Source organism: Manis javanica, chromosome 6 (assembly GCF_040802235.1).
Source record: "Manis javanica isolate MJ-LG chromosome 6, MJ_LKY, whole genome shotgun sequence".
NCBI lineage: Eukaryota > Metazoa > Chordata > Mammalia > Pholidota > Manidae > Manis > Manis javanica.
In genome coordinates, this window is record NC_133161.1 from 26,890,826 (window position 1) to 26,911,377 (window position 20,552).

Sequence of the window (20,552 nt, forward strand, 5' to 3'; positions counted from 1 at the left end):
AAGATTATGGCATAATTTTCTAAATTAAGGACCGTCCTACATGTCAGTATAAATACTTTGCTTTTGAGATTTGTGTTCCCAGTTTATCTTTCTCTGAAGTACTCTCGTTCCTAAATTAAGCAGATCTCTGATTTAGATTTCCTGTATCACATACCCCAGCAAGAATCCACATCTTTGGGGGACAGGAACCAGAATTGTTTGGGTCAAATGTTTTCTGCCCTGATGGAATAAAGAAGTTCCTCTCTTCTTGGATCAGAACTTTCTGGTTATATTTCTGGGTGTCACTATCGTTTTTTAAAGGTGTAGAGTGTGTGTGCACAGTCCTAGTGAGTACACAAGAAGAGCAATGCAATATGGTAGCATGTTTCAAAGATCAGCTTCAGCTCTGTGAATGTTTTGTTTCCTTTAGGACTAAAATTTTACATGTTGAGAAGTCTAAACAAAAGGCAGCATCCACTTATTCAAAGCAAACTATTGTTTAATAGTTTGATTAGAACTTTGTAGTTTTGTAATAGGACCTAGATCAACATAAAAAATAATTCTTCCTCCTTTTTGAACTCCCAGCCCTATTATCCTAAATAGGGAGTCTTCTTTAAATACCACTGTGTAAAACCAAATGAAATCAGACAATAGCTAATAGAAACCAGGTGGAAATCCCAATAGGAAATCCAATATAATCAGTTTCTAATTTCTATTCCTTAACAGGAGGAAAATGTAATTGAAGAGATGTTTTGTTTGTAGCAGGAAAACAGAGTTTATTTACTATGGGCAAGGGCTTATGTTACCTAAATTCTGAGAGAAAACAGTGGAAAAGAGCAAAGTTTTGAGAGAGGAAGGGATTTGAAGATATAAATCTAATTAGAAATTTGATTTATAAATTGCCAAGGCAAGTAACATTTGTATAAGCTTAATATTTTGCAATACTGATCAACTTAGTTCAAAATAAACTAATAACAGTTGTTAAAGTCCTCTGAAATTATTTTGGTATTTATGGCTTTATTTTATTTAACATACATTCTGTAGAATGTATTTGTAATGTAGAGGTTTCAGTCATTTAGAATTTCCAAATCTAGAATGACATATAAAGATTTATAGCTACCACCTAATGTTTTCATTCCATCTGTTTGAACCTGGACTGAATTCAGTGTGTCTTCTCTTACAAAACAAAATCAGAATACATGATGCCTGACCTAACTCGGCAAAAATCCAACCAAAAATGATAACTGAAATGAGAGAAATAAAAAAATAAATTTTGGATCAGTTTGTTGAATAAATTACACCAAGGTAACATTTTACTCAACAATGAAATAAAGAAACTCTATATTTAGGGAAAACAGATTGCTTTATAGAGTCATCAGATTGAATAAAATAACGCATTTCCTTGATGATTAGATTTGTTCAAGTAAATCATAGGAGTGGAGAGGTTCTATAATATGTGCACATTGCTGAGTTACAAGGGGACAAAACAATGTCTAGGGTGTACGATTGCTCCTCAGATTACAAAAATCCACTAGTTAATATTGCTGACTCTTAAAGCTGAATTCTAATTATCTGTGCCTGTTTCATCATGGTTTCCAGGTGCTTTTTAATTCTTGAGGCTTCCAGGAAGCTGTCTTACTTGCTGGAATGGCCTGGTGATTCTAAGACCCTGTCTGTTCCTGAATCACTCTTAATTTGTGCAGTGATCATTTATGAGCATCTCATAAACCATTCTAATAATTAATATTCTTGATTGAGTTTCAAAGGGTACAAAGCATTAAATGGGTTGATTTCATTTGTATGGCATAGCTTGGGCCTATAATCACAGTAGCAGATGTTAAATATTAGAAAAACAAATCCATTCCTTTTCACAATTTGTAAAGGAGTTTTGAGGACTCTAGAAACACCCATGCCTTGCCACAGCTTAACGGTAGAATGTTATAAATAAATCATACAGGGCTTCACCTGGTCTGACAATTGTTTCAACTTCAGTTCTCTGCCACTATAGCTAAAAGAAATAATTCAAAGAAAAAAATCATTATGTAGATCTGTAAGCTTTACATAAAAGGGAATTTGCTGCATTGACTTACTATGTCAGCATCTATATTCAGTTTTGAAAATAAGGAGACATATATGGAAGCAATGGAATGTGGTCTGAGATTTTCAACTCCATTAAATTATATAATTTCATTGGAAATTCATGGATTTTAAAGCAGATTATCCAGAATAAATAATCTATACCACCACTACCACTTGTATGCTGTTAGCATACCGAGTTGTTTATTTAGTTCAAGCAAATTCTTGATGCCATCTTCAAATGTACACATTTGTCTTTTTTCAGGTATCCTGGTTTTGCTACAGATTCAACGGTTGCCTTACTTATAGGACTCCTATTCTTTCTTATCCCAGCTAAGAGATTGACTAAAACAACACCTACAGGAGAAATTGGTTGAGTATTATTTATAATTCTAAGTGAATTTGATGGAAGACCAAAAAATAGAAAGTTCCACTGGTTTCAGTTAGCACTTAGAGCAGAAGGACTAGTCATGCTGACACAACTTCTGGCTTAGCATGTCCTGTTTGTACCCTGCAACCCTATCCAGCCAGCACACATCCTCTCCCTACAAGAAAGATCATCTTTACAGAGGTGAGAAGTAGATTTCCTTATGTGCTGTAGTCAGTATTCTGCTATGAGTGGTACTCCTTGGTCTAAAATAATCCCACTTCCCTTGTCATAATCAGAATTAATCTTACTACTGGCAAACATAGGAACAAGAACTTGGAAGTCATACTTCATGAGCCCTTGGTAATAAATGCTGAGAATCTACAAAAGTGACGAGTTTCAAGGGTAACAGCATTTACAGCTGCATAGTGGTCCTGGAGAAAATGCAAATCAACCCCACGCGTAACTATAACCTAATGTCAGAATTGAAAGAAAAGGTATTCAGGGGTAATATTTCCACGTCTTTATAACACATGGACAGAGAAGCACCCATGTTTATGTAGGCACACTCCTCCTCCTCCTGACATCCACATGCTTCTTAAACATAGGATACATAGGATGTATCCGTGTCTATGCTTTATACTAACACAGCATGTTTGGGTAGTTGTCAAAATACCTGTGTTGTCAATGACAAATGGTTTAAAATTTTGGAAACAGCCTAATAGAGTTGTGGGTTTTTGTTGATGGTTTTTTTCTTTCCTTTCCTTTCCTTTTCTTCATCCCTCCCTCCTTCCCTTCCTACCTTCTACTTGCTTTTCTTCTTCTATTCTGGGATGGAGCTGGGATTCATACAGTTGGGTTGACCTACCTGACACTAAGTCAGAAATGGATAAATATGACTAATAGTCAGATTTCTAGGACATGATATTGCAACCAGCATAGCATAAAAATATATGCCTTTCATTCCTCACTTGAGACTAGAACATCTCCAAGTGAGTTACCAGGAAAGGTTGTATAACAGAGCAGTGAAACCTGAGACTCTGAGGACTCTGACCATTGTAATCAAAACCCTAAGGCTTGGCAGTGACAAATGTTGAAGAAGCAATGCTGGGCTGAACTTCCCTGGCTCCAAACCTGAATCCCCCTCTCAGACAGAGCCTCCCCTGTCCACCATTCTCTCTCTTCTCACTTTTCAACTCCCAATTCTCCCTGATAAACTCATTTACATTAGGTTTTAAAATGGCATAAGTTAAAAAGTAATGTGTTAAATTTTACATGATGGTTGTATTTTAACAGGATACATGTTACTCCATTCCAGTAAGAAATAGCAAAATTTCTATCAACAGTGAGGGTAGATTTGGTTTAGATTTAGGAGAAGAAGATAGGAAGGATGCTGATTAATAGCTTTGCAACTTCACCATGTAGAATGCTGCCTGTTACACACAACTGTTAAGTAGAGATAATGTGTTCATGAATGACCTTATGTTTCAATGAGTCAATGGAGTCATCAGGACCCAAATATCAAGAGAAATCTTTATGATAATGCTTTATGAGCATTTTAAGGGTCTCATGAATGATAATTAATTTAATCTGAACTTTGAATTATTTTAAACTGAAATCCTAATAGGTGTATCATGACCCTCCATATGATTTGAAAAAATTAAAGACTCAAATAAATATCAGCAAATAATAATTATAATGCTATGCTAATGCTATTAGAACCAAAGCATATTACATATATTTCTCATAGCAAAGAATAGTATAGCTCAAAGCTCTGTGTTCCTTAAAGTAGGCAAAGATGTGAGTGAGATGAATGAATGAATAGCATTATAAATGACAATGTTATTCTTTACCTAAATTGATTCTATAAGGAAAGTTCCACCTAAGCTAGGTAGAAATTACGCAAGGTCCAGATCAAGTTCCTTATGCAAAAATAATATAAGGGTATTAAAAACGTCTTGTGAGATGGCTATTTAAGATAGTGAAAGAAAACCTACTATACTGTCCTATTTCCAGCAGTGTGTAACTGTAGGACTTTTGTTTTGCAGTTGCCTTTGATTACTCTCCACTGATCACTTGGAAAGAGTTCCAGTCATTCATGCCCTGGGATATAGCCATTCTTGTCGGTGGAGGGTTTGCCCTGGCAGATGGCTGTGAGGTAACGCTCTGGGTCTAAGATAGTTAGCAATTAGGTGAACTGCTTGGGAGAACACAGAGACATTCAAGCTTTTGGCATATTCAATTTCATCCTACCATTTTAATGGTGGAGATTTCAGTAAGAATGCCACACAGATGAGGTGTATTCAGGGTTCAAGAATGTGTGTAGGCTGCAAGCATAAAGCTTCATTTTATATGATGTCCCAGCATGTCAAAATAAACAAAGCAAAAAAGATTAGAATTCTTATTCCATGAAATAGTACTAGAAGACTAGCTTAGTAAGAAAACACTTACATAAAAATCAGATGTACAGTGACTCCTAGTAAAACATTTGTCTTCCCTATACCTTTACTTTATTTCATGATGAATTTGAGTAGCTTTCATACTTCTCTTCAATATATCATGGTCCTAATGTTGCTAAAGAAGGAGAATGAAAAACAATAGTACTTTACAACATTATTTATTACATATCAAGTACAATAAAGATACTAAATACATGTCTACTGAGTTAAATTCAGAGAGAATTTCATATAACCATGAGTAATACTCTATTATACCTAATTTTAGGGAGAAATAAAACTACCATGAGGAATAAAGTTGGCACTTTTCATGGCCTATCATCTATCCAGTTGATATAATGGAGAAGTCTGAGGAAATCTTTGTCCCTTGAAATTGCCCTGGTCACCGTAGGGTTGCTGGAGGAAAAGCAGCTTCTCCAAAAAGCTCATGAAATCCATTAACCTGACTGATTAAAAACTTCTAGTTTGAGGGCTTCATAGCCTTCTGTGAAACACTCAAAGATCATGGCTGTTCCACTTACCAGTCACCAAAGTCAAAAGGATGGTCAGAGAAGGTTGTGTCCAGCCTTTCAGTTCCTGAGAATTTGAATTTTTATACTCTTCAAGACAAGTAATTATCAGTTTTATTCTCTCCTTGATAAACTACAAGAGACTGTTCTTTGCTTCTCACTTTACTGTCAGTTTTTCTGTATAGTATTTGGATACTGAGTTTTCAAAATAGGATTTAATAATAGATGAAAGTCATAGAAATCGTCTCAGTTCTGAGTGCCACTCATAACATCACTTTAGGTCTAGATTTGGCTCACCTCATCAACTGCTCAAATTTAAACTGAAGAAATATAAAACAAATATAGTTTTCTACTATTTCAGCAGTAATGAGAGCTGGTTTCTCAGAATAAATAACTTCCATTCCTATATCTACTAATTTGAATTGTAAGGAAATCAGAATGAGCAACTCTGACATTGATATGGAATTTGTTCATCTCTCTGCCCCAGAATATCTATCTGGATTGGACCCTAGATTATCAAAGTGATTTGAAAAGCACTGGCCAGACCCTAGAAGTGAAAACTCCAGGGAAATGAAAGGTGTGGACTTTGTCTGATGCGGTAGGCTCTCTCACTGGAAGATTTAGGGAAACCAAGGAGGGAGGTCTAGTTTGCTATGGAAATCCTAGTACATAGAATCAGATTTCTATGGGATACCCGGAGTAACCCTACCCCTGAATAGTCAGATTGAAGCCATGAGCTTCAAAGATCTGGCTGTGGACAACTATGCCCCTAGAAACTGATTTTACTAAGATTTAGAGATAGTTAGTTTTTTAGAAAGTTTGTTCAAAGTTGTGCCTAGTTTGACAGATGTCCAGGACTAGATAACCCTTCTATCTGGGAGCTACGAGAGCGCAGCAACTAAAGCATTCACCTCCTTGCAGTTCCCTTAAAGGCCCCTTGATTTGTTTGAACATGATTGAACTCCCATGAGCTAGCAGTCACTTTCAAATTATCATCAGTGAATAACTCTTCCTTTACATTTTTTATACATTCCTCAAATTTGTTCTCCTATGTTAAACATGGAGGATGTAACACTTCTTTCCCCAGATCATCACTAAAATGATAATAGCAGAACAAAAAAAGTGTGAATCTATAAACATAAAGAATTTCCAGCAGGAACAACAACATGAAAGAACTATTGATAAAGTTTAGAAGGTAGAGGCTATTTGAGAGGTAACTGACTTTGTACAGTAGAAAAAATGAAATCTATGGACCTACCAAAGGAAGAGCCAGCAAGAAACTGATTCATCTGTAGGATCCTGGAAGAGTTTAGAAATTGGAAGCAGCAGATTAACTGAAAGCTGGGGGGAAAATGATGGCTGAAACTGGAAGATGTTTTAAAAAGTATATAAGGAGCAGTGCACCTCTCACCTATTCTCTCCAGTTCTGAATAAATAGGCAACTTCTCTCTTTCATCACTGGTAAATTTTGATTTACTTTGTAACAAAATTGAATCAATGAAACACTGACTCATAGCTCCATCACCTACAGTGGAGTCCTCTTTCAGTGACCCTTGTCCAGGCACAAAGAGTTTCTAATCATCATTTTATTGCCTCCCTTTCAAACATGCATAGGATTCCAGGGTCACCAAACAGTTGGGAAAGTCTCTGATACAATAAGCAGTAACAAAAAGTAAAAAACAAACAGGGAAAAGGAACACAGAAAAAGCAAGGGAAATGCATGAAGCAAAGGTTAAAAAACTTGTCATTAATGTCTCAAAGAGATGTTAGAACATTAAAGACATGAAATAAAACTTATTTTTTTTAAAGCAATAGAAATAAGAAAGAACCACTAAAGATAAGAAATACTATAACAAAAATTTTTAATGCAGTAGCAGGGTTAGAAGCTGAAGTTTGAACATATCCCAGGAAATAGAACAAAAAGATGAGAAGATCAATATAAAAAAAAGATAAGAAAATTCAAGGATCAATCCGAAATGTTCAACAGCCAAATAATGGGAGCTTCAGAAAGAGAAAAAGAAGAAAAGAAATAGAAATAGAAGAATATATCTAAAAAAACAAAAACAAAAACAACAAAAAGAAACACCCAAATTTCCCAGAACTTTTGAGATTCTGGACACAGAGAGCTACTGAGTACCCAATACCAAAGCACTTCAGTGTCAAAGTTTGGAGCCCTGGGTGTGATGATAAAATCCCAGTGGCTTCCAGAGACAGGGCACAATGTGTGGTATAATCTTTTTCAGCTGCATCTAACCAAACACAGATAAAATCCATTTGTAAAATATACATAGTTTTATTTTAGGATGAATTTGTGCCAGTGTGGTTTAAAAAATAGTCTTTTCCCATCTAAAAGTCAAATACAAAAAATAAACAAAAATATAAGTCAAAACATCAACCAACATATAGACCATCTGGGCTATCAGGTATCCACACGTGGGGATGTTTTTGCCAACTTTTGATGTGAGAGTGCACTGCTGGTAATTAGAGCTTTTCTGATGCCAATCTTAGTTTGTTACTGGGCATAAAGATTCACACATGCAATAATAGCTCATTGAAATCTTCTCACAAATGAAGGAACTTTTCTTCCACTTGGGGGAGAAAAATAGAATGGCATACCTACTTATCTGAGTGCAGTCAGTGTTTCAGTACTATAAATGAGGAATCCAAGATCGGAATGTCAACTGCCTTCTAACGAATCTAGAAGCATAGGAAATGGAGAAATGGCTTAAAACTGCTGAACGCTAATTATTTCAAGTCTAGAATTTTACAAAGCTAAGCTATCAAAACAGTGTTAGAAAATAAACAGATTTTCAGGCATGCAAAGACTAAAAGAAATTACTTTGTATCCACCTATTCTCAGGAAGCTATACAGAACGTGCTCTACCAACACAAACGAGCAAACAAGAAAGGGTTCCCACACACAAGGGAGTCAACGGGAAATCACAGTAAGCTAGCAAAGGCAGGACCCAGCAGCAGCAGAGCAGATCTGAAGATCAGCTAGTCCGGATAGAGCAGAAGGAGGGAACACGCCAGGAGGGAAAATGAACAAGAACAACTCCCTCATATGTTTGTCTACTTACTCAAGGGGAGTTTTCCAATTTTACTGGAGAGTGTGCTGAAGACAGGTACTTGAAAACCAAGCAAAACAAAAGAATGAGGCGCTTATTTCCTGGAAAAACACACAAACAAAAGAACAGTAAGACAAAAAAATAAATATAATCAGTACATTAAGTGGCTCAAGTTCGAACAATAGGCATATAATCATAGTGGCAAACCTGAAATATCGCTTTAACCAAAAATGTTGACCTGTGAGCGTAAGGAAATGCAGGGATGGGAAAGATATGCACAGCAGCAAAAGAAAGCTGAAACCTCATGTAGCGTATTAGAAAATTAGTCAATAATGTCTACATTTGAAAATTAGGTAACAGTAAAACTTTGAAAATAGCTGTTAAGTACCTAAACATAGCTATAAATAACTAACATGGTTGAAGGCTGTTGCCTCTGGGGAACACAATTTAGCAGTGGAAAGAGGTGGATCAGAAAGGCTGCTCTTTTCTTAAAGCCCTATATTTCTAAGTAACTTATTTAAAAAGCCACATATATTAATTAGATAAAATTAAAATTTAATTGGAAAACTATGAAAAGATGATTCAAACTTCCTAAAGCCGGCTTGTAGTTAAAAACAAGAATAATTGAGAGCTTTTCCACTTCGAAGCCACCTAGATCCACCAAACCACAGAAAAATATAACAGATAAAAATTATATTTTTGAAACTGAGTTCTTAGAGCAAATAATGCTCTTTATACATTCAAATTGTGTCTGATCAAAGTGAATTGTTGATGAATAACAAATATTGCAAATTTTTTTTTTTTAGGAGTCAGGACTATCTAAGTGGATAGCAAATAAATTATCTCCTCTAGGTTCATTACCAGTATGGGTAATAATTTTGATATCTTCTCTGCTCGTTACTTCTTTAACAGAGGTAGCCAGCAATCCTGCTACCATTACTCTTCTTCTCCCAATATTAGCTCCATTGGTGAGTATCTTATTTATCCCATTTACACTCTTCATCAAAAGCATAATGTTCTACTTTGCATATAGTGTTCAATTTTGTGGAGTCATTTTTGGCCTGAATGGTGCTCCTGAAAGTAACTTACAGGGTGGTCTTATTTGCATTCAACCTTTTTTAGGAGACCTCATCTCAGAGGAACTCCTCAAACTGTTCAAGCAGTATTGTCTTAAGTGAACCACTTACCTTGTCTCTGCCCAGATTTTTCATTTGCACATGACTGGGAGGGTCCGCTTAGATACTTTCCGGCTGTAAGACTTTGGGATTCAGTGCTTTCTATCAACTTTCGTATTTAGACCTCTAGCACTGACACTTCCTCCAGATGATTATTCCTGAATTTCTGAGAAGTGCTTCATATAAACTTTGCAAGTGAATGAAAAGCCAGGCTTACACTTCAGGCTTTAAGCTTAAGTATCTGAGACACAAATTGGAAGAATTTTAAAAGATAAATAAGAAGATAATTTGCAAGGTGAGAAAGGGAAAGATGTCTTCCCTTCTTTTCCCCACCTAGCTAGCAAGTCTAAGAAATAGCTTTGAGTAAACTGTTTTTCTTATTGGGACAGATGAGTTTGGTAAAAGGAAAGCACTTTAAATTAAGAAGGATTGTTCTTCTGGAATTGTTCTGCTACCAGCTCAAATGACATCCGTTGGCATTCTTGAGCTGCTGCTTCAAATAAGAAAAGAAATATAGACAGTTTGTATTGGTAAAATATCATCTTGGTTCTTTCTGCTTTTTATTTCTTAACATGGAGCAGTTAGAAAATTATGTGATGAATTAGGAATAGCAGTAGCTCTTCTTCTGTGATGATTCTTAAGCAAATCTTAAATTATAGATGTCATGAAGGCAGTAAAGTGAATGGAATGATGAGAGGCTTTGGAGCCAGAGGGGCCTATGACCCTCCGTAAGCTTTCAGACAAGTTACTTTAGCCTTTCTCGATCTGTTTCTTCATCTCTTATTTGGGTCTGTAGCAGTCATCTCATAAGGTCATTGTGAAAGTTAGGTTTTATGTACATATATATATATATATATATATATGAAATTTATTTATTTTTTATATAGTGTATTTTTATATATAGTATATATGAACACATATTAACATAGACATAAAACGCTTAGCACAGCACTTAGCACAAAATAAATAATAAATGGAAGTTGTTTTTATTTAGTTTCTAGACTAAATTATACTTTATTTTCTAAATGAATTGAGCTAAAATGCTTAAATGGGCACCAATAACCATATAAACAGCAAGAGGGACATTTTCTGAAAAATATTATTCAAATTTTAATTGCATTGGTATGTATAATTTTATGTCTTTAGGTTTCAACCTGCTTCTGGAAAGTTTATTGTAATAATTTTGCTCATTCTGATGCTTGGTACCTCCCTAAAATTTTTACTTAGACTCCTTTTTATCTTTTCCAACAGGCTGAAGCCATTCATGTGAACCCTCTTTATATTTTGATACCTTCTACATTGTGTACTTCATTTGCATTCCTCCTACCAGTAGCAAATCCACCCAATGCTATTGTTTTTTCATATGGCCATCTAAAAGTTTTTGACATGGTAAGTGAGCTAAAAGAATATTATGAGGCCCAACAGACATTTTTTTGTGATGTCTTGGGTTATCTCTTCTTTTACACACTAATCAACTGCCAGAAAAAACATGTGCTTCTGAAGGTGAGTACATGACTGGTCATAGAGTTGTTTTTAAAAGTGATAACCAGAAGCAGGCATGCCATTAGAATTTATAGTGAGAAAATACAGAGATAGTGAATGTGTTATCAATGTCCTGGAAGAAAGAAAAGGGCTTAGAATGTGCTCAACACAATGCCTTAAACTTGTATGTCAAGATCAGGATCTACCTTGGCCTAGGAAAAAGGAAGAAATAAGCTTAATGAAATTCATGAATCAGGCACTGTTGTTTGCTGTCCCGAATATTTACGTAACTGACATTTGCTCTGAATAAGACATCAGGCTCAGTGCCTGATTGAAGAAAAATCATCTTTCTTGTTTTGATTCTAATAGTGGCACCTCATATGAAAGCACAGCAAGTAATAATGAAACATTTAAATAACAACATGTGCACATTTTTGTCAAAATCAGAAGTAGTGTTAGTCGGAAACTAGCTTAGAATATTCCAGTCTTCCTCTGATTTTGATTGCCAACTTCTAAACCAAACCAAACAAGAATATAACCAAAGTAAATTCAGTGAGCTTGCTAGGCAGATGCAGTTCCAGGGTAAGTCTTAGCTCCCTTCCTTCCACTCAGACTGCTGTCCCCAAGCCCCTGCTACACAAAAATTCCAGAAATGCTTCTATGCAGAAGCGATATAATATCCTTTTGTTAAAGAGTAAGTGCATAATATAACATAACTAATGTCCTATGTGTGTAAACTTAAAAAATAAAAACAGGATTCTGAAATAAATAGGTGGCTTGCATGGACAGAAAGGGGGCGTCTATAATATTTATTGGTAGGTCTCCCCCTTTTGCTTTGAGGCTCCATGTTTTAGTACTTGGGGAATGCAGAGATAAGCAACCTTTTTTGTAAAGAGCTGGATAGTAAATATTTGAGGTTCTGTGGGGTGTATGCTCTCTGGTCCCATAAAACATTACCTATGAAAACAGGTCATGGGCAGAAGTTTGCTGTCCTCTTTTAACGGATAGAAAGCAGCTCTGGGATTTTTAATGGATGCCAGAATGACGATGTAAGAGCCAGAAAAATGGAAACTCTAAGAAAGATGAATAGAAGTGGCATTATTAAAACTCAATAAGAGAATAATGAAGGGTAAACTAATAATCATATTAAGTGACTGTGGTGAATCTGTTACCATATAATGACCTGAACCTTATCAACTGAAACATAAAACCACAAAACACAAATTCTGATTTAACATGAAATAACATGTTTTTCAGATGAATTTTTCTCAAATCAGAATGATTTCCATATATTCCTAAGGGGAACTTCTCAGACAATGTCCAACTAAATGGCATTTAGCTGGGGACAGAGTCTTTTTTGACATGGATGAAAGAACTCGTTTTATGAAATACCATTTTATACTAATCATTTATGATGCATATAAATCTGACATACGCCTGTGGCAACAGTATTCCAATTCTCCTATAGCTTCTTTCTTTGAGAGACTGACATTTATGCTCTTTCCTGTCCAAGGTTAAAGCTGGACTTGGCGTTAATATTGTGGGTGTTGCCGTGGTGATGCTTGGCATGTCCACCTGGATTGTGACCATGTTTGACCTCCATACTTACCCTTCATGGGCTCCTCCGATTAGTAATGAGACCATGCCATCACAAGCACCAATGTTCTGACTACTCTCTGGTAAGCTTTGAGAACCATTAAGAATTCAGTTTAAAATGTGGCTCTGAAAAGCTGTCAGTCCTAGTGTAGCCACTGTAGTTCCAGCTGTCATTACTGTGAATCCACATGTCCTCTGAGATGCAACCAATGAGTGTCTGTGTGCCTTCCTCGAGAAGCCCATGGTTGAGATTTTGATCATTGTCCATATGCATCCTGCTTCATCATACGAGTCATTTATAATATGACCTTCAAAGAGATTAGGTGGTTTGCTCAATTTTACAGTTTGGGTTCAGTGTAACATTTCAAGCATCAATTTATTATTTCAGAAACTTCCCATCAAGCTAGAAATAGAAAATAAAATATACCAGTTAATTACATGTGTGGATAAATCATTTCTTGAGTGTTGTTCAAGGGAATTTGGTGAAAAATCAAGCTGTGGTCATCTGGTGGTGCAGAAGAAAGTTTAAATGAAATGTACATTCCCCTCATTTAAAAAAATTCGCACTCATGTTATTGTTGACATATACATATAAGTACAAAAATTTAAAGTGAATTAGTAGTTACAAAATTATAGCTGAATATACTAAGAAAACTCATAGATAAGGATTGATTTCTACTTGACCCTATGGTTAGATTAATGTAATTCACACCTTTCTGATCCAGTGCACTGAGAAATGTGTTTGGTAGAGCTGTGGGTGTAACACTTGCTATGATTTGTACTATTAGCACAGTACAGTTATAAAAGAAAGCTAATCACTATAAACTGTGTATGTGTATACTTAAATATTTATCTTATTTCAGAGATACATAATGTCACATGTAAAAAAAGGAGATGCAGAAATTTAAATGAGTTATCACTGGATATAGAGACACAGAAAGAAGTCACGTAACTCCATTAAATCAATACTGAAATGAAGTATCAGGAGGAAAATAAAAATTATATCTGCTGACTGATTTATAAAAGAGAGAAATAAATTATCTATTGATAAATTAAAAAAGAAAGAAGAAAAAAGATCTGAACCTTCAAACAAAAATCCGAAGAGAATAGTCTCCTAGCACTCAGGATATGAAAAAGAATAAGGTATTAGCATTCCAAAATTAGGCTAAAGGAGAAAAAAGATAAAATAAAAAAGTAGTGTACACAGTTAGGAAAAGATGGGGAAATTAAAACACAGCAATTCCTTGGCTAAAAATAAAATGGAAGACAAGATTAAGGAAACACCTTTGTTAATCTTCATAGAAGGTAGTAGAAGTCATCAGACCTGGTTTGGTTTATTTGCAAGTGACATTATTTATAAAGTCATTCTTGAAAAGCAAATATAGTAAGAAAGATTTTTAAGAAGGAAAACATTTTTCTAAAAAGTTATGTATGATAGATTGTCCCTGTTCATTACCTGTCTGTTTATTAGTCAATGCAAAATTTATCATTTTTTTTTAAATCTACTCATTTAATCTTAGAATATAACATTGCTGCTTGGTATATATCTTCTTTATTCCCTCTCTTCAGTTGTTTCTTTCCCTATCGTATGTTACACATTTATTTATGATCCATAGTACATATTACATTTCTGCTTTTTTCTCGTCTTTGAATTTATAAGTATAAAAATTGAAAGTAAATTAGTAGTTACAAAATTATAGCTGAATATTCTAAGAAAACTCATAGATAAGGATTGATTTCTACTTGACCTGGATTGTATTTAGTTGGGGACAGAGTCTTTTTTGACATGGATGGAAGAACTCATTGTTTTATGAAATGCCATTTTATACTTATCATTTATGATGCATGTAAATCTGACATACACCAGTGGCAAACAACAGTATTCCAATTCTCCTATAGCTTCTTTCTTTGAGAGAAATTATATGATGACTACATTTTCATTATAAAAAAATGAAATAACTTTTCAAGTTATAATGAATAATTTTTCTCTCAAGAGAGTAATATAAGCATTTCAGCTTGAGTCATTTTAATGAATTACTTCCAACAGCTACCAGCTGAGTACAGGAAAAATAATATTTAGTCAAAATTCGTTTTAGTGAACCATATAGTTCTCTTTCTACATTTTTATGTTTAGTTGACATATCAAAAATGATTTAACTCATCCATTTCACATGTCTCACTTATGTCAAAGTTTTCAAGATCTTTCAGTTTGAGGGTTGCATACTGTCTTTGAAAGTTTCCAAAAGGCAGCCTAAATAGATGATCAAACAATTTGTCCTCCCACACTATGGTAGATAGTGTTTTTGTTATTATCTTGATCCTTACTTCAAGGTTAACTAGAAATCTTTGTCACTTTAAATCCAAGTATCTTACTTAGAACTGGATCTTGTCTAGATAATAGTAGCAATTTCACTAAGTGCCTATTTACTGTCTGTTCAGGAAAGTGCTTGGAAGGTTCCCCTGACGGGTGTGTGTCCTTCACCCACACTGCTGCCGCTGGACATGTCAGCATCTCTAGCATTCAGACTTCCTTCCTTAAGCGTATGCTCTGTTTTCACCTTACTTGGTATCCAAGGCTTTGTTTTCCTTTTCAGCCTGGGTGGTAGGGAAGTATGCTTCAACCAGTGTTACTAGTTAACCTCGTTAGCAAAAAAAATTGATAACACAAGATCATGGCACATTGTGAATTAACATGTGTACTACATATTATTACATGCAAAAGATTATTATTACATTATTGTTATATCTCTGCCATGGTTAAATATTTGATAAGGATCTTTGTGGTGACATTTGTGTTCCACCGTTTTATTGTTTTAGTTAATGAATAACTATTAACTTTGCTTGACTATGTGGGCTTTACCAAATTAAATATTTTTATTTTTAGGAGGGGGAGGGTTGCACTAAGAATGAAAGAATAAACCCAAACAAATTGGGTCAGTTTATTATTCTAATATAATCTAAAAAGGAAGATAGTTAAAATTGTTACTCCGGGACAGCATCAGCCACATTATTCCACAATGATGCACTTTAGTCAAAGTAAAAATTTACTAGGTAAGTTTTTGGAATGCTAATAATATCAAAAACACAGGTCCTCACTGTAGAGATGAGACTAGGCCAGTCCAGGAGTAAACAGTAAAAATAGCATATAACTAAAACAGAAATTAAAATGTTTTTCCAAATATGGGGATCTTCATTTGTCTAGGAAGAAAAAGACACAGGGTTTAAAAATAAGTAAAAGGGCTTTTCTTCCTTATGGTATAGTGGTATAGATACTGAAAAATGGGTAAGAGGAAGATCTTGGGGTCAAATAATAAAAAATATTGTATAACATACATTACTGGGTCAGCAAGAAAATAATGGAAGTCATCCAAAGTGAACGATGATGAGGCACTAGCAAAATCCAGAGACTTAACAAGAACTGAGACTGGCAGCTGCTAATCCCTAGAGATCTTGCTGTTTTCTTTTAATAGATACACCCGGAACAGGGGATGGGAGACAAAGCTAAAACCCAAGCAAGTTAGGGGTTGAATGGAAAACTACACAGTTAGTATCTCAAAGGATTAGATTCTTAGTGAGAATGTAAACCAGCAAAAAACCCATTCTATAGAGGGACCCATCAGGGGAATATTCATATTTCAAATTTTGAAACCATGTAGGTTAGGGGCCTGAAGTCTCAATATCAGTGTGTGAGCAGAATAGCTTAATCTGAAACTTTACTTTAAAACAATCCTGGGGTGGTAGTATTCTCAAGTATCTGGCAAAAGAAGGAATACCTTCTTCCAACAGGGCTCAGAATTTAACCTTAGAATTCCTAAGGTTAAAGCTCCATGTGAGATTATAATCAAAACTTGCACATTCTCTCGAGATGCAAAGCATGTTGTGCAAGAGCCAGCATAAACAAAAGAGACAGAATCCAAAGGAGAAAAACAACAGATTCTAATTATCAAATACAGAATATAATGAGGAAGAATATTGTTTGAAATATAAAAGAGGGTATTGGAAATACAGTAAATGTGATAGGCAGAGTTATAAAAATGTACTCCTAAGATTTCTGTCTCCTAGTTATTCAAGAAAACCCTGATGCATATACTGCTGTGAAGGTTTTTTGCAGATGTAATTAAGGTTATGAGCTAGCTGACCCTAAATTAGGGAGATTCTCCTGGATTATCCAGGTATCTAATGTGATCATAGGAGCCCTTAAAAGCAAAAGAGAACGGGGAAGAGTCAGGTAGGCAAGGAAAGACAGAACGGGAAGTCAGAGAGATTTGAAGCATGAAAAGGACTGGGTCACTGTTATCGGCTTTGAAGATGAAAGGGATCGCAGGTCAGGAAATGCAGGCAGCCTCGCAGAGCTGTGAATGACCCCTGGCTGAAAACAAGGAAACAGAGGACTCAGACCTACAGGCATGTGGAACTGACTTCTGCCAACAACATGATAAGCCTAAAAGTAGACTCTCATTAAGAGCCGCCAATAAGGAATGCTGTCCTGCAGATGCCTTGATTGTCGTCCTGTGAGATGGTTTTGGACAAGTCTGTTCATCTATAGAACTTTAATATAATAATGAGTATTGTTTTAAGCCATTAAATTGGAACCACTAATATGGTAGCTTGGTATGGCAACAATGGAAGTCAAATATAACAAGGAATGAAGAACTGTAAAAAGTGAACAGATAGATCTGAAAAAGTATCAAAAAGACATTTTAGATGTGAAGAATATGATTTAAATTAAAAGCTTAATGAATAGGCTAAAGAGCACACTATACAAATCAGAAAATGAAGTATGAAGCTTGAAGGCACATGCCAAAAAAATGAATCAGAGATAGACAAAGAAATGGAATTCTGAAGGGGAAGTTCAGAAATACACAACCTAGAATGATAAATGTAAGCATGTGTTTAGTCAGAATCTTATAATGAGCCACCAGTGGCAGAAGAATATTGTCATAGAGTTATGAGGATTAAATGAATTAATACACTTAAAACACTTAGAACAGTGACTGGTCATAATAAAACTAAATATTATATAGGCTTCTTATTACTGTTATATTAGTTTTATTTCTTAGCACATCATACAGAAGTCATTGCCCACACACAATTACTAGTCAAATCCTTCATAAGTCTCTTAGCCATATTCTTACTGAAATCTGATTTTAAGTTAGAAAGGTTACTCTTGGTTCATAATACCTAAGCAGAGATTTCCAGAGAATCATTTAGCTTTTTCTCAATTATTCCTTGGTTAAGATAGAACACTGAAAGTAAAACAATAAACAAAGTGTATGTGTGTAAAAATGGATCTCCATTTACAGAATTTAGTACACAAAGAAAATAGAGGAAAATTTAGATATGGTTTACAATACTAAAAAGCAGTTCAATAACTTATTGGAATAATGTGGCATGTTGGTATCGAATGAGCCTCTCACTCTGGTAAGTCATTCTCATTATTCGTTTTCACTTCAGGGATTTTTAGATAGTTCAGAACCCCCCATGTTGTCAACAGTCCCTGGGGCATTGTCTGCGGGATTGTTGATGAATCCAGACAGCTGTAGTTCCATACATCCGCTGAGCTGAGGCTACCCTCTGACCTCCCCGCAGCAGCAAGTCTACAGCTGGGCCACTGAGTCAGACACTATGCCTTTGTGGTTATTGTTCTGTAAAAAGTATGTACTGAAGATTACCAAAATATCAGAAATGTCACGTAGCCTCTCCTTCATTCAAAGAAAATTGATGTGCTCTTGTGTCCATGTGTAACAGGCAGCATTTCCATTATTCTTTTTCCTTATTTATTCTAAGTGCTTCATTTTGTCCTTTTTGATTTAATGCACCTTTCTTTCTTGACACATTGTCTTTTTTAAGAGCTGTAAATATGCTTGGACTCCTTAGAAGAGTCAGATACTGCGTTTTTTTAGAGTCTTTAAGAATAGTGGCCTCTTACAGTGCAACCACATAAAGAAATTACAAATACTTTCTACATCTATTCCATATTCTGTGGCCTCGGAATACGTTTTTCAAGTAAAGCTTGAAGATGACATACCAACTGCAAGTCATCCTGAAAGATAGTAGGGGAAAATTTTGGTGGCAAAGTTAGGACAGAAGAGAAGAGATGTTCTGGAGATAGGACATTTGGTTCATCCTAACATGACTGCCGTGACATCTGCTTCTAGTTTGAAGAAATACTCCACTTCCTCAAACAATTTTCTTTGTTAGATGTTGTGTTTCCAGGCTAGCTTCCAGACTCCTTCCTTCCCTCATACTTCCAGACATAGTTTTTTTGAGACAAGAACAGGAACCCAATGAACTCTACCCATAATGGATAAATTAAGTTGGGAAGAATTTACATCTTAAAATTTTTTGGTCTCCTGACCCAGGAATATACTGTATCTCTCTATTTATTTAGGCAGTCTTCAATTTGTCTGAGCAAAGTTATATAATTTCCAGTGCTCAGTCTTTCTCATCTTTAAACCTATTTATTCCTAAATATTTCATATTTTTGATGCTACTGCATTATATTTTTTGATGCTATTGTAAGTGTTCTTGTTTTTTAGTTTCAATTTCTGATCGCTAGTTGCTAGGATTTGGAAATACATTTTTATGAATTCATTTTGTATCCTATACCCTTGCTAAGCTTACTTATTAATTTTAGTTGCTTTTTTGAAAATGTCATAGGATTATCTACATAATAATATCTTCTGTGAATAAGTCAGTAATATAGCTTCCTTTCCAACCTGGATACATTTATTTGTTATTCTGTCTTAAGATGTCCTTGTTTTTTTCTTCTCTTAGTGGCAAATAATTTTTTTTACTATTAACTATGAATATTAGCTGTAAAATTTTCAGAGCCTCTTTATCAGATCATAGAAATTCTTCTATTGCTAGTTTGTTGAGAATTTATATCAGTAATGGATGTTTAAGTTTATCAAATGCCTTTGCTGTATCTTTTGAGATGATCTTATTTGTTTTTTTAGTCTTTTTTACTAGGCTAACTTACATTGAATTAAACTAACTTTGAGCATGATATGCTATATTTATATATATATATATTATTAGGTGTTATTTACTAAAATTTTATGAATAATTTTTGCCTCATTTTAAGAAGGGAAATTTGTCTGTAGCTTCTCTTCTTTTCTTTGTCAGGTTTTACTATCAGGATAATACGAACCTCAGAGAATGAGTTAGGCATTCTCTTCTCTTCAGTTGTCTTGAATATTCTGTAGAACTTGAATCCTTTTAAATTTATTGAGATTTGTTTATGAAAGAATATGGTTTATCTTGATAAATATTCCATGTGCCCTTGAAAAGAAGATTTATCCCACTGTCATTGAGGGGAGTGCTCTAAAGTATCAAATGGGTCAAGTTGATTAATACCTTTTCAATTATTCTATATCCTTACTGATTTTCTTTCTACTTTTGCTATCATTTACTAAGAGAGGAATTTTTAAATCTTTTCCTGTAATTGGGGATTTGTCAGTTTTCCTTGCATTTTTATCAGGTGTTGCTCTATGTTTTTCAAAGCTCTGTTATTTGGTTGGTGTTTAAACATTTAGGGTTGCTGCATACTCTTTATACCTTTATCACCATATAGGTCTCTTTTTATCATTGTTGATATTCTTCACTCTGAAGTATATTGATATTAATGTAAGTAGTACAACTTTTACAAAATGAGTTACATATGAGATGTCTTTTCCCATCCTTTTACTTTCAACCTACATATGTCTTTATATTTAAAGTAGGTTTCCAATAGGCAAAATATATTTGGATTTTTCTTATATTTTAGTCAATTATGACAGATTATGACTTTTAATTTAGGTGTTTAGACCATTTATACTTAATGTGATTATTGGTGTTAGTGC

General features: G+C 34.8%; 1 protein-coding gene across 10 annotated transcripts in view; it reads left to right on the forward strand.

Moving 5' to 3' along the window:
• Positions 1 to 20,552, forward strand: part of SLC13A1 (solute carrier family 13 member 1) — a 214,807-nt gene that overhangs the window by 79,670 nt on the left and 114,585 nt on the right. For 8 of the 10 annotated variants that reach the window (XM_037023451.2, XM_037023453.2, XM_073238504.1 and 5 more), the window contains exons 11-15: positions 2,321 to 2,427; positions 4,471 to 4,580; positions 9,262 to 9,423; positions 10,882 to 11,019; positions 12,626 to 12,791. In XM_037023451.2, coding sequence (XP_036879346.2) covers positions 2,321 to 2,427; positions 4,471 to 4,580; positions 9,262 to 9,423; positions 10,882 to 11,019; positions 12,626 to 12,781 — 673 coding nt within the window. In that variant the 3' untranslated portion in view covers positions 12,782 to 12,791. Of the gene's footprint in view, positions 1 to 2,320; positions 2,428 to 4,470; positions 4,581 to 9,261; positions 9,424 to 10,881; positions 11,020 to 12,625; positions 12,792 to 13,571; positions 14,165 to 20,552 lie in introns of those variants that run through there. The other 2 variants (XM_073238505.1, XM_073238506.1) reach the window with 2 other exon arrangements.